The sequence below is a fragment of the Mastomys coucha genome, unplaced genomic scaffold, assembly GCF_008632895.1.
Source record: "Mastomys coucha isolate ucsf_1 unplaced genomic scaffold, UCSF_Mcou_1 pScaffold11, whole genome shotgun sequence".
NCBI lineage: Eukaryota > Metazoa > Chordata > Mammalia > Rodentia > Muridae > Mastomys > Mastomys coucha.
This window is the reverse complement of record NW_022196893.1, coordinates 34,797,274-34,807,959: the sequence shown is the minus strand read 5'-3', so window position 1 is coordinate 34,807,959 and position 10,686 is coordinate 34,797,274. Positions and strand designations below refer to the sequence as shown.

Sequence of the window (10,686 nt, the reverse complement as noted above, 5' to 3'; positions counted from 1 at the left end):
TCCAGACCCTAGTCTTCTTTTCCCTTTCCAGGAACTGACTCTGGTTTCCCCTCTCTAGTAGTAGGGAAAGAAGGTAGGAGAGTGTGGGAGGAGGGGAAGAGCTGAGTTAGTGACAGCAGCACATGAGGAATGCCTGACTCCAGCCCCTGCCTCTGGCATCTGTGGCATCTTCTGAGATATAAATACAACCCAAGGGACATCTGCCCCACCCCCATTCTTGGCCCAAAGGTCTGGGTGCATCCTGCCTCCAGACACTGACCTGGAAATAGGACTCATCCTAATCCACTTCTCCTTTCCCTCTACAGAGTCAGTGTGCTGGTTGGGGCACCCAAGGCTAACACTAGCCAGCCAGGTGTACTACAAGGTGGTGCTGTCTATGTGTGTCCCTGGGGCACCAGTCCTATCCAGTGCACCACCATTCAATTTGACAGCAAAGGTAGGCTGGAAGAGTTCAGGGAGGGGCCTAGCATAAGTGGGTGGGCAGGCAGGCCTGCAGTTTGGGGGTGGAGCCCGGAGATCCTACTGTGAGGGGTGCAACCTTAGCACCAGGACCACGTGCTCCCCCAGCAGTAGTTCTGGTGCTCCATCCAGCTCCTAGCTGTGGGCTGCCCATGGCACTCATTCCATGTTCCCAGCCCAGCCCAAGAAGGGCGGGCATGATTCAGAAACATGTGGCTCTCATTTCCACTGAATCACCCACAGCTCTGGGAGGCCAGGGCCATAATGCAGACAAAGGCAGAGGAGGCTGCAGAGTTCTGTTCCTAAGCTAAGTGATAGTGTACACTGGGCACAGCGTGATTTAGCCAGTGCCCCAGGGAGCAGCTCAGCCTTCAGGCAGATGGACCTAAGGAAGCTGAAGCTGTTCATCTAGCACTCAGGGAGCTTTTACTCCATGCTAGGCACTATTGTGAGTGCCTTGGCTCACTTAATCCTGCAGCAACTGTATGAAGTATTAGTATCCCCATCCTGTGAGGGAGGAAGCAGAGGTTTGGTCACCCAGCTAGTAAGAAAGCAAGGCTATGAACTCAGGCAGTCTGTCCTCAGAGACAAGAGGGCAAGAAGTAAGCATAAAAATGTGGAGGCCAGCTAATTTCTGAAGGGGTACTAGGCATTGAACCCAAAGTTTTATGCATAGTAAACATGTGCTGTTCCATTGAGTTACAGCCCCAATTCCTAAGGCTGACTTTAAAAAGTCTGAGGGTACAGGAGGCTAAGGCAGAAAAAGAGTGCCAGAAGTTCAAGGCCAGCCTCAGCTACATAGTGAGACATGTGTCTTAAAACAAACAAACAGAGCTGGTGAGATGGCTCAGCAAGTAAGAGCACTGACTGCTCTTCCGAAGGTCCTGAGTTCGGATCCCAGCAACCACATGGTGGCTCACAACCACCCATAATGAGATCTGACACCCTCTTCTGGTGCATCTGAAGATAGCTACAGTGAAATACGCTGGAGCAAGCAAGGCCTGAGAGAGCGGGCACACAGAGGTCCTGAGTTAATTCCCAGGAGCCACACATGTTATGGCTCATGGCCATCTGTACAGCTGCAGTATTCTCATACACATAAAATAAATAAAATTAACCTTAAAAAAACAAACAAACAAATAAAAAGCCTGAGAGACAAGTGAAGAGTAAGAAGAGCAATAAAAGGCAGTTCTACAGAGGGCAGATTTAGACTTGAAAAGAGACAGAAAGGAAAGTCTAATGTGAAGGCGAAAGGAGAGGCCGTTAGAGTCACAGGGCTGGCTACAGACAGAGATTAGCCATGAGACTTGGCCAATGTTCCCCAGCAGCCAGCTACAAGGAAGTCAGAGGAGCCAAGAAGACAACATGGAAAGCTGGGGTGGGGTGGGGGTGGATGTATGTGTTTCTGTGGATGTATGAGTGTATGAGTGTGTGTGTGTTTCTGTGAGTGGGTATGTAGATGTGTGTGTGTGTGTGTGTGTGTGTGTGTGTGTGTGTGTGTGTAGAACAAGAACCAGTCAAGTCCAGCTACACAAAGGAGTCTAAAACTCCTTCCATACCCCTGTCCCTGAGGGACTCAGGATCTAGAAATGCTGAGCATCCTAGGCCAAGGCTAGGGTCACCTTCCTGAGAACCAGTGTGACAGTCCACTTTCAATTTCCCCAAGGCTCCCGGATCCTGGAGTCCTCACTGTACAGTGCCAAGGGAGAGGAGCCTGTAGAGTACAAGTCCTTGCAGTGGTTCGGAGCAACAGTTCGGGCCCATGGCTCCTCCATCTTGGTGAGGCATGAGTGAACTCAGTGGTGTGGTAACTAAGGGTTAAGCTGTGGTAAAGAGGGCCAGGCCTGGTCGAGGGTGGGAGGTGGTCATCTTACTAAGCTAAATCTGAACACCCCCCTCCCAGGCATGCGCTCCACTGTATAGCTGGCGTACAGAAAAGGACCCACAGAATGACCCAGTGGGCACCTGCTACCTCTCCACAGAAAACTTCACCCGGATTCTGGAGTATGCACCTTGCCGCTCAGGTAGGGGCCAGAGTGTACACTGTGCCTTCTCCACGGGAGGGTCCCAGGTGCTTGGAGCTATCTCTTCATGGCCCCCAGGCATCGATATAAATATATATTTCAAGGCTGCTCAGGAGGCTCTTGACCAGTCTCCTTTCTTGCTCTTACCTCTTTTCCTGTCAGCCCATCAGTGTGCAGCTAGCTCATCTCATTGTCTTCTCTCACAGATTTTGGCAGTGCAGCAGGGCAGGGTTACTGCCAAGGGGGCTTCAGTGCTGAGTTCACCAAGGTGAGGTGATTGGGGAGGGAAGACAGTGAGGATCTACCAGATGATATGTTCATTCCTCTTCCTAACCCTAACCCTACACCTCCCCATAGACTGGCCGTGTGGTCCTGGGTGGACCTGGGAGCTACTTCTGGCAAGGTAAGCCCTTCCTCCACCCTCTTCGGGCCTTGGCACCACATCCTTTCCTTGATCCAAACTCTTTCTTTCTTTTCTTCTATTTTTCTTTCTTTTCATTTTTGTTTGTTGTTTTGTTCTTTCTTTTTTAAGATTTATTTATTTATTTTATGTATATGAGTACACTGTAGCTATATAGATGGTTGTGAGCCTTCATGTGGTTGTTGGGAATTGAATTTAGGACCTCTACTCACTCCAGTCAACCCCGCTCACTCCGGTTGGCCTCACTGGCTCGGGCCCAAAGATTTATTTATTATTATAAATAAGCACACTGTAGCTGTCCTCAGACAGCACCAGAAGAGGGTGTCAGATCCCATTACAGGTGGTTGTAGCCACCATGTGGTTCCTAGGATTTGAACCCAGGACCTTTGGAAGAGCAGTCAGTGCCCTTACCCACTGAGCTATCTCAGTTTTGAGCCAGCACTGTTCTGTTCTTTCAAGACAGGGTTTCTCTGTGTAGAATTCACTTTGTAGACCAGGCTAGCCTTGAACTTAGAGATCCACTTACTTCTGCCTCCCAACTGCTGGGATTAAATGCTTGTGCCACCATTGCCCAGCTTTGGATCCATACTTCTAAAATCCCACTCACTCTCCTCAAAGCCTCTGTGACCTCCCCCTGCCCATCACCCTGCTCCCCTTCCAGGCCAGATCCTGTCTGCCACTCAAGAGCAGATCTCGGAGTCCTATTACCCAGAGTACCTCATCAACCCTGTTCAGGGGCAGCTGCAGACCCGCCAGGCCAGCTCTGTCTATGATGACAGCTACTTGGGTAAGCAAGCAAGTGGGGAGAGAACGGGAGGGGAAATCAGGGGCCTCTATCCTCACTCAGTTCCCTGCTTCTCCCACTCAGTGCCACCAGCTCTGCTGCCATACTTGTGTACAGGCTGACAATGAAGGGATTGAGGGCCAGAGAGTAGGGGTTCCCAAGGAGGCAATGCTAACATCCACGCACTCTGTCCCCAGGATATTCTGTGGCTGTGGGTGAATTCAGTGGTGATGACACAGAAGGTAAGTGAGTCTTCAGGCTAAATCGGGCTGGAGAGAAAGCTGGAAACAACATTCTGAGTCTGCCCTGTCCTCACCTCCACCCATCAGTTTCTCTTCTCTTTGCAGACTTTGTTGCTGGTGTGCCCAAAGGGAACCTCACCTATGGCTATGTAAGACCCTGCCCGCCACCCTCTGCCTCTCACCCAGGCTAAGTGCAGAGCCTTGTGTGGCAGTATGTTGGGGACATCAAGGAAGCATAGGCTCTGGGAGAACACACCAGATTTCAGAATCTGGTTCAAGGGAAGGAAGTGTGTGAAGTCAGACTCAGGTTCAAATTCTTGCACTGACTCTGGATAAATTAATCTGTTCTCTTATTGCTACACTGTCCCCTGCTTGACCGCTCTAAGCTGTTTCTTCCATGTACAATGGGGTAATAATAGTTCTGACCTCACAAGGCACTTGCGAAGGGGAATGAAAGCACTTGTAAATTATTAGACCATGCACAGCCACCAGCTATTATTAGACCATGACAAGTGCCACACACAGTCACTCAGTTAACAACATTTATTAAGGCAAGGTGAGAGATGAGATGAAGACACCTTATCCCATATCTTAAGGCACTTTTAGTCAAATATGTGGGATAAAACACACAGCTTTGCCAGGCGGTGGTGGCACACGCCTTTAATCCCAGCACTTGGAAGGCAGCAGAGGCAGGCAGATTTCCGAGTTTGAGACCAGCCTGGTCTACAGAATATGTTCCAGGACAGCCAGGGCTACACAGAGAAACCCTGTCTCAAAAACAAAAAACAAAACAAAGCAAAACAAAACAAAAAACCCACACAGCTTTAATCTTGAGAAAGCCACTCGATGTCCCAAGCACTGTCCATGCATGATGGTGTTCCCTTCCCTACCATGGGACTGTGGGGTGGAGATCAATCTTGACAGTTTGCACACAAGAAAACTGTTGTCCTAAGATATCAATTATGTTGCTTAGGGGCAGCTGGATAAATATTTAATATCTATCATATTCCAAATATCATGCTCTTTCTAAATTGGAAATTACAGAAAAGCAATCAAGATAACAGCACATTTTAAGAAAGTAGTAATCTTCTTCCAGAGAGGGTGCCTCAGAGAAGGTTCTGTGAGGATTCCACACAGATGAGGCAAGTCCCAGAAACAGGCATGAGGAACTCAGAGAATATGGGAGTGGGACTAGTTTGCAGCCTCATAAGGTAAAAGAGGGTGAGAAATGTAAGGGAGGGTTGAACAAGCACAGGCAGTAGGGCCAGACACCAGAGCCTTAGAGGGCTGGCCAAGAGGCAGGGACTGACAGTGACTGCAGGGGCCCCTAGGGTGTACAGGTGGGAATCACAGTCCTCCATCTGCTCTCTGGCATCAGTGCCAGTGGGGGAACCCCAAGGCACAGTCCAACCAATCCTGGGAAGGCTCATACCAGGTCTCAGCAGTACAGTGGGACAGAGAGCAAGATCCAAGAGACTTGGAGGTCTGCTGGGTCACTGGCTAAGAGGAGACAGAAGAGATGTGAGTGCCTTGCAGACTTGTGTATGAGAGATGGCTAGAGTTCTGAATCTGTTGGGTTTGAAGCCCCAGTGTGTATCCAGTAGCAGTTTCTGTTTGCCTGCTGCCTGCTAAACTCTTCTTTAGTCTCTAAGAGACAAAGACCAAAGACCATGCTCTGGGTCCCACTGATCTGATTCTGGTCTCTAGAATCTAGTGGATAGGGATGAAAATCCAAAAAGGATATAGAGGAAGAAGGCAAAACAGCAAAGGGGTAGAGAAAACTTGTAGGTGGAGGGAGGGAAAATTAGGAAGGAGTCAGAGGAGTGCTAAGGTTCCCCTGAGGAAAGCCTGTCCCATGTGTCCCAAACCTTCAGACACAGAGCATCCAGGACCTATAGACTTTTATCTTCATCTTCAGGTCACCGTCCTTAATGGCTCAGACGTCCACTCCCTCTACAACGTCTCAGGAGAACAGGTGAGATGCCCTCACTTCTCCCTCTTGCCATCTAACCTGCAGCCCTGGACCAACAATGTCAAACTTCCCACCTTCTCTAGAGCCTCTGAATGTCCACTTACAGCCTCTCTTGATCCTGTTTACTGACCAATCTTGTTCTGACTCCATGCCGCCTTTTGTCCCCACAGATGGCCTCCTACTTTGGCTATGCTGTAGCTGCCACCGATACCAACGGAGATGGGTGAGTGATGGGAAGGAACGCATCTTCCAAACCTGACCAGGGGATGGGACAGTGCAGGCAGACTGCTCTCTCGGGATATTTTTTCCAGACTGTAAATCATGCTTGCCTTCTCCTTGGTCAGGGAAAGAAGAGGGCTGGATGCTACATCAGAGCCCTCAAGGCGCCTGGTGATCCAGAATGCCTGGAGTTCCTCCAGAAGGGCAATAAATTATAGCAAGATGAGGGTTGTCAAGATGCTTGGGTCTTCCCTTTCCTCAGGCTAGATGACCTGCTGGTAGGGGCACCCCTGCTCATGGAGCGGACAGCTGATGGGAGACCTCAGGAGGTGGGCAGGGTCTACATCTACCTGCAGCGCCCAGCGGGCATAGAGCCCACACCCACCCTCACCCTCACTGGCCAAGATGAGTTTGGCCGATTTGGCAGCTCCTTGACACCCCTGAGGGACCTGGACCAAGATGGCTACAATGGTAAGTATCGTGGCCCAGGGGCTGAAACTGAGTTGAGGGGATGCTAGTTGGGTTAGGAAGTCAGTGGGAGGTTTTCTGTCAACTAAACTACCAGGCCCTCTTGACTTTCCAAGGGTATTGAGGGTTAAAGAGATTAGAGCAGGAATTGAGTAGACAGGGAAAAATTAGGATCTTGAGGGGTTTTTTTGATAGAGATTTGAACCCCTGATCTCCTAACCTAGTGAATAATGTGTTGTGTCTTGCAGATGTCGCCATTGGGGCTCCATTTGGTGGGGAGGCCCAGCAGGGGGTCGTATTTATATTCCCAGGAGGCCCAGGAGGACTGAGCACTAAGCCTTCCCAGGTTCTGCAGCCTCTGTGGGCAGCTGGCCATACCCCAGACTTCTTTGGCTCTGCCCTTCGAGGAGGACGAGATCTGGATGGCAATGGATACCCTGGTAAGTTGTGTCCATTGCCCTTCATCTTGGAATTCAAGCTTCGGTATGAATTCTAGGCAGCTGCCACCAGGTGGTGCAGTCTGCTGGCTCAGGCCTCTGAGCCATGAAAAGCTACAAAGCCTTGGATGAAGGCAATCCTGATTTGGGGCTTGCTGAAAAGGGTGATATCTTGACTTTCTACAGATCTAATTGTTGGATCCTTTGGTGTGGACAAGGCTCTGGTGTACAGGTATGAACTCAGGGAGACTGAGGCAGCCTGGGCAACTAACTAGTTTTCCCTTTAAAACTAAGACTGGAACCATCAGTACAAAGGGAACTGATGTCCTGGAGCAGGTGCCCAGCCTTAATTCTACGTACCCCACATCCACTCTTGGCAGGGGTCGGCCCATCATATCTGCCAGCGCATCTCTCACAATCTTCCCCTCCATGTTCAACCCAGAGGAGCGCAGCTGCAGCCTGGAAGGAAACCCTGTATCCTGGTGAGCTGAGCCAGGAGCCTGCAGAGATCTGTACCTGCCAGTGGGGGAGGGGGGGAATGTCTGCCTCAGAAAGGGACAAACAAGGGTGTCCTAGTCTCCTAGTCTGGGTCTTTCCCAGTTCCATTTACACTCAGAACTTTCTCCTCTGTCTTTCTCCAGCATTAACCTTAGTTTCTGCCTCAATGCCTCTGGAAAACATGTCCCCAATTCTATAGGTGAGAGAAGATGCTTGAGTGTGCCAGCTGATGGGTTGGGCAGAAGGACAGGTAAGAAAAACAGACTGATAATGTATTTCCTGGCCACAGGCTTCGAGGTGGAACTCCAACTGGACTGGCAGAAGCAGAAGGGAGGTGTCCGGCGGGCACTGTTCCTGGCTTCTAAGCAGGCCACCCTTACCCAGACCTTGCTTATCCAGAATGGGGCTCGGGAGGACTGCAGGGAGATGAAGATCTACCTCAGGGTATGGCCTGAGGATGAGGATGGCCTGGCTTGGGTAGATGGCCACATTAAACAAAGGACTTGTGGTGGTGATGGTGGTGGTAGTGTGTGTGGGCATGCTTGCATGTGGCTGGATAGCTGACTGGGAGGTTCCCCCTGAAGGGCCTGGGGGGTGGGGGAGGCTAAAGAAGAAAGCCTTTCTGTCAGAAGAGCCAGACACCAGGAGTCTAGGCCTACAGAGAAATGAGGTCAGATTTGGGCCCTAAGCAGATAAAGGGAGAAGCAAGGCAAGAAGCAGGGTCACTGAGGCCCCAGAATCCCTGATCCCATGAATTCTCTCCACTGGCCCTAGAATGAATCAGAATTCAGAGACAAACTCTCCCCAATTCACATTGCCCTCAACTTCTCCTTGGACCCCAAAGCCCCCATGGACAGCCATGGCCTCCAGCCAGTCCTACACTACCAGAGCAAGAGTCGGATAGAGGACAAGGTAAGGGAAGAAGTTGGCAAGACAGCCCTGGCCCCTGAGGCAGGGACCTGGGAGAGGGGTGGTAGAACCTCTCTCAAGGCTGTTCCGCTCCCCAGGCCCAGATCTTGCTGGACTGTGGTGAAGACAACATCTGTGTGCCTGACCTACAGCTGGATGTATATGGGTGAGTGGGACTGTCACATGACAGAGAGACGGGGACACTCTGTGTGGCCTTCTGAAGTCTGTAAGCATCTCTGGGCTTGGGTTTGTCTACAGGGAGTATTCATTTCTCTAGCTCTAGACAAATTAAATGCTGTTCTCAGCATGCAGCATCTTGCCTTATGTCTGCCAGAGCTGGGGCCCAGTCAGCAGGGCCAGTCCTGCTGTGTTATCCCCATGTCCCATTGCTCTGGTTTATGGATTCATTCTTCCATGTCCTTACCCTGTGTGCCCCTCCAGAGAGAAGAAACATGTGTACCTGGGTGACAAGAATGCACTGAACCTGACATTCCATGCCCAAAATATGGGTGAGGGTGGAGCTTATGAAGCTGAGCTTCGGGTCACAGCCCCTCTAGAGGCTGAGTACTCAGGACTTGTCAGACACCCAGGGGTGAGAAGGGACTCTCAAGTGGGGCTGCTTTGGTAATCCCCTCCAGAGAGGTGCCAAAACCTGACTGACCTGTGCCTGCCTATCCCCAGAACTTCTCCAGCCTGAGCTGTGACTACTTTGCTGTGAACCAGAGCCGCCAGCTGGTGTGTGACCTGGGCAACCCCATGAAGGCAGGCACCAGTGTAAGTGAGGGGTAGAAGAGGGAGGGCTAGGAGAGAGTACAAGACAGACCCTAGCACATAGGTAGACATCCTATCTAACAGCCCCTTTCTCCTCCCTGTTTGTTACACAGCTCTGGGGTGGCCTTCGGTTCACTGTTCCTCATCTTCAAGACACAAAGAAAAGCATCCAGTTTGACTTTCAGATCCTTAGGTAGGGAGTGACTGGACCTGGACTGGGGCTGAGTTGAGAGTGGAAGAAGGGAAGGTGGGATGGATAGCAGAGCCTGTTGCTTGGAGATTCTTGTCAAACTGCTTCCCTCTTGCCTCCATCCCACAGCAAGAACCTGAACAACTCACAAAGCAACATGGTCTCCTTCCCACTCTCAGTGGAGGCTCAAGCCCAGGTCTCCCTTAACGGGTCAGTGCCCAAGCAAGGGACCTTTAGAGTGAAGGGTGGTGGACTTCAAAGAAGGACACGTTGGTCCCTTTTGTCCACTCTAAACTATCCTCCTCTTCAGTGTCTCCAAGCCTGAAGCTGTGATTTTCCCAGTCAGCGACTGGAATCCTCAAGACCAGCCTCAGAAGGAGGGAGACTTGGGCCCAGCTGTCCACCATGTCTATGAGGTGAGGAGAGTTGAGAGACAAGCCACAGGGGTCGACCCATATGAAGGGAAAGAAAGTAGGAGCCAGTATAAATGACAGTACCTAGGACTTGGGTAAGGTGAAGAGAAGAGGGGGCGGCCTGGAGAATATTGAGGATCTATGAGACATGTCCAGAAGAGGGACATGCTGGTTCATTGCCTTACAAAGGAAAGCTATTTTAGGAGAATTACTATGAGTCTCAAACTAGCATGGATTACAGAGTGAGACTTTGTATCACTCTTGGGTAATGGCTGATGAGGACTTTATTGCTGCCCTTGGATGTTCTTTTAATTCTTAGACTGATACACTATGTATGGGTGGTGACCCAGGCCTTCCTGTCAACCAGATTTCCCTTCCTCAAAGTGTGTTCTTTCCCCTCAGCTCATCAACCTGGGGCCCAGCTCCATCAGCCAGGGTGTGCTGGAGCTCAGCTGTCCCCAGGCTCTGGAAGGCCAACAACTCCTCTATGTGACCAAGGTGACAGGACTCAGCAACTGCACCTCCAACTACACCCCCAACTCACAGGGCCTGGAGGTGAGGACCTGGTCATGGTGTGGGGTGGAGCAATGGGGCTATGAAGCTATGGGGCTGGGAAAGGTTGCCAGGAGGCCTTTTGAAGTGGTGGGGAGATCCAGGCACCTCAAGATCTGGAAAGAGAAAAACAATCCACATCTGCTGCATTTGTGTCCTGTGCTCTGAAGTAGTCTTCTCTCTCTTGTGGTGAGCTATCAGATCTACACTGCTTTGTCCAATAAGAACTGTCCTCTGACCCTCTGCGAGTGTGTGGGTAAGCCAGGCAGTGGTGGCACATACCTTTAATCCCAGCACTTGGGAGGCAGAGGCAGGCAGATTTCTGAG

General features: G+C 50.8%; 1 protein-coding gene across 1 annotated transcript in view; it reads left to right on the top strand.

Moving 5' to 3' along the window:
* The window catches only part of Itga5 (integrin subunit alpha 5), a 22,185-nt gene that overhangs the window by 6,661 nt on the left and 4,838 nt on the right, over positions 1 to 10,686 (top strand). Inside the window, exons 2-25 of the mRNA XM_031357502.1 lie at positions 306 to 436; positions 2,126 to 2,238; positions 2,363 to 2,483; positions 2,690 to 2,751; positions 2,841 to 2,886; positions 3,566 to 3,691; positions 3,886 to 3,930; positions 4,036 to 4,079; positions 5,849 to 5,905; positions 6,073 to 6,125; positions 6,384 to 6,592; positions 6,838 to 7,029; positions 7,213 to 7,258; positions 7,407 to 7,508; positions 7,668 to 7,723; positions 7,814 to 7,968; positions 8,299 to 8,436; positions 8,532 to 8,599; positions 8,875 to 9,025; positions 9,115 to 9,207; positions 9,318 to 9,397; positions 9,524 to 9,604; positions 9,705 to 9,810; positions 10,210 to 10,362. Of these exons, the coding sequence (XP_031213362.1) occupies positions 306 to 436; positions 2,126 to 2,238; positions 2,363 to 2,483; positions 2,690 to 2,751; positions 2,841 to 2,886; positions 3,566 to 3,691; positions 3,886 to 3,930; positions 4,036 to 4,079; positions 5,849 to 5,905; positions 6,073 to 6,125; positions 6,384 to 6,592; positions 6,838 to 7,029; positions 7,213 to 7,258; positions 7,407 to 7,508; positions 7,668 to 7,723; positions 7,814 to 7,968; positions 8,299 to 8,436; positions 8,532 to 8,599; positions 8,875 to 9,025; positions 9,115 to 9,207; positions 9,318 to 9,397; positions 9,524 to 9,604; positions 9,705 to 9,810; positions 10,210 to 10,362 (2,428 nt within the window). The remainder of the gene's footprint in view (positions 1 to 305; positions 437 to 2,125; positions 2,239 to 2,362; positions 2,484 to 2,689; positions 2,752 to 2,840; positions 2,887 to 3,565; positions 3,692 to 3,885; positions 3,931 to 4,035; positions 4,080 to 5,848; positions 5,906 to 6,072; positions 6,126 to 6,383; positions 6,593 to 6,837; positions 7,030 to 7,212; positions 7,259 to 7,406; positions 7,509 to 7,667; positions 7,724 to 7,813; positions 7,969 to 8,298; positions 8,437 to 8,531; positions 8,600 to 8,874; positions 9,026 to 9,114; positions 9,208 to 9,317; positions 9,398 to 9,523; positions 9,605 to 9,704; positions 9,811 to 10,209; positions 10,363 to 10,686) is intronic.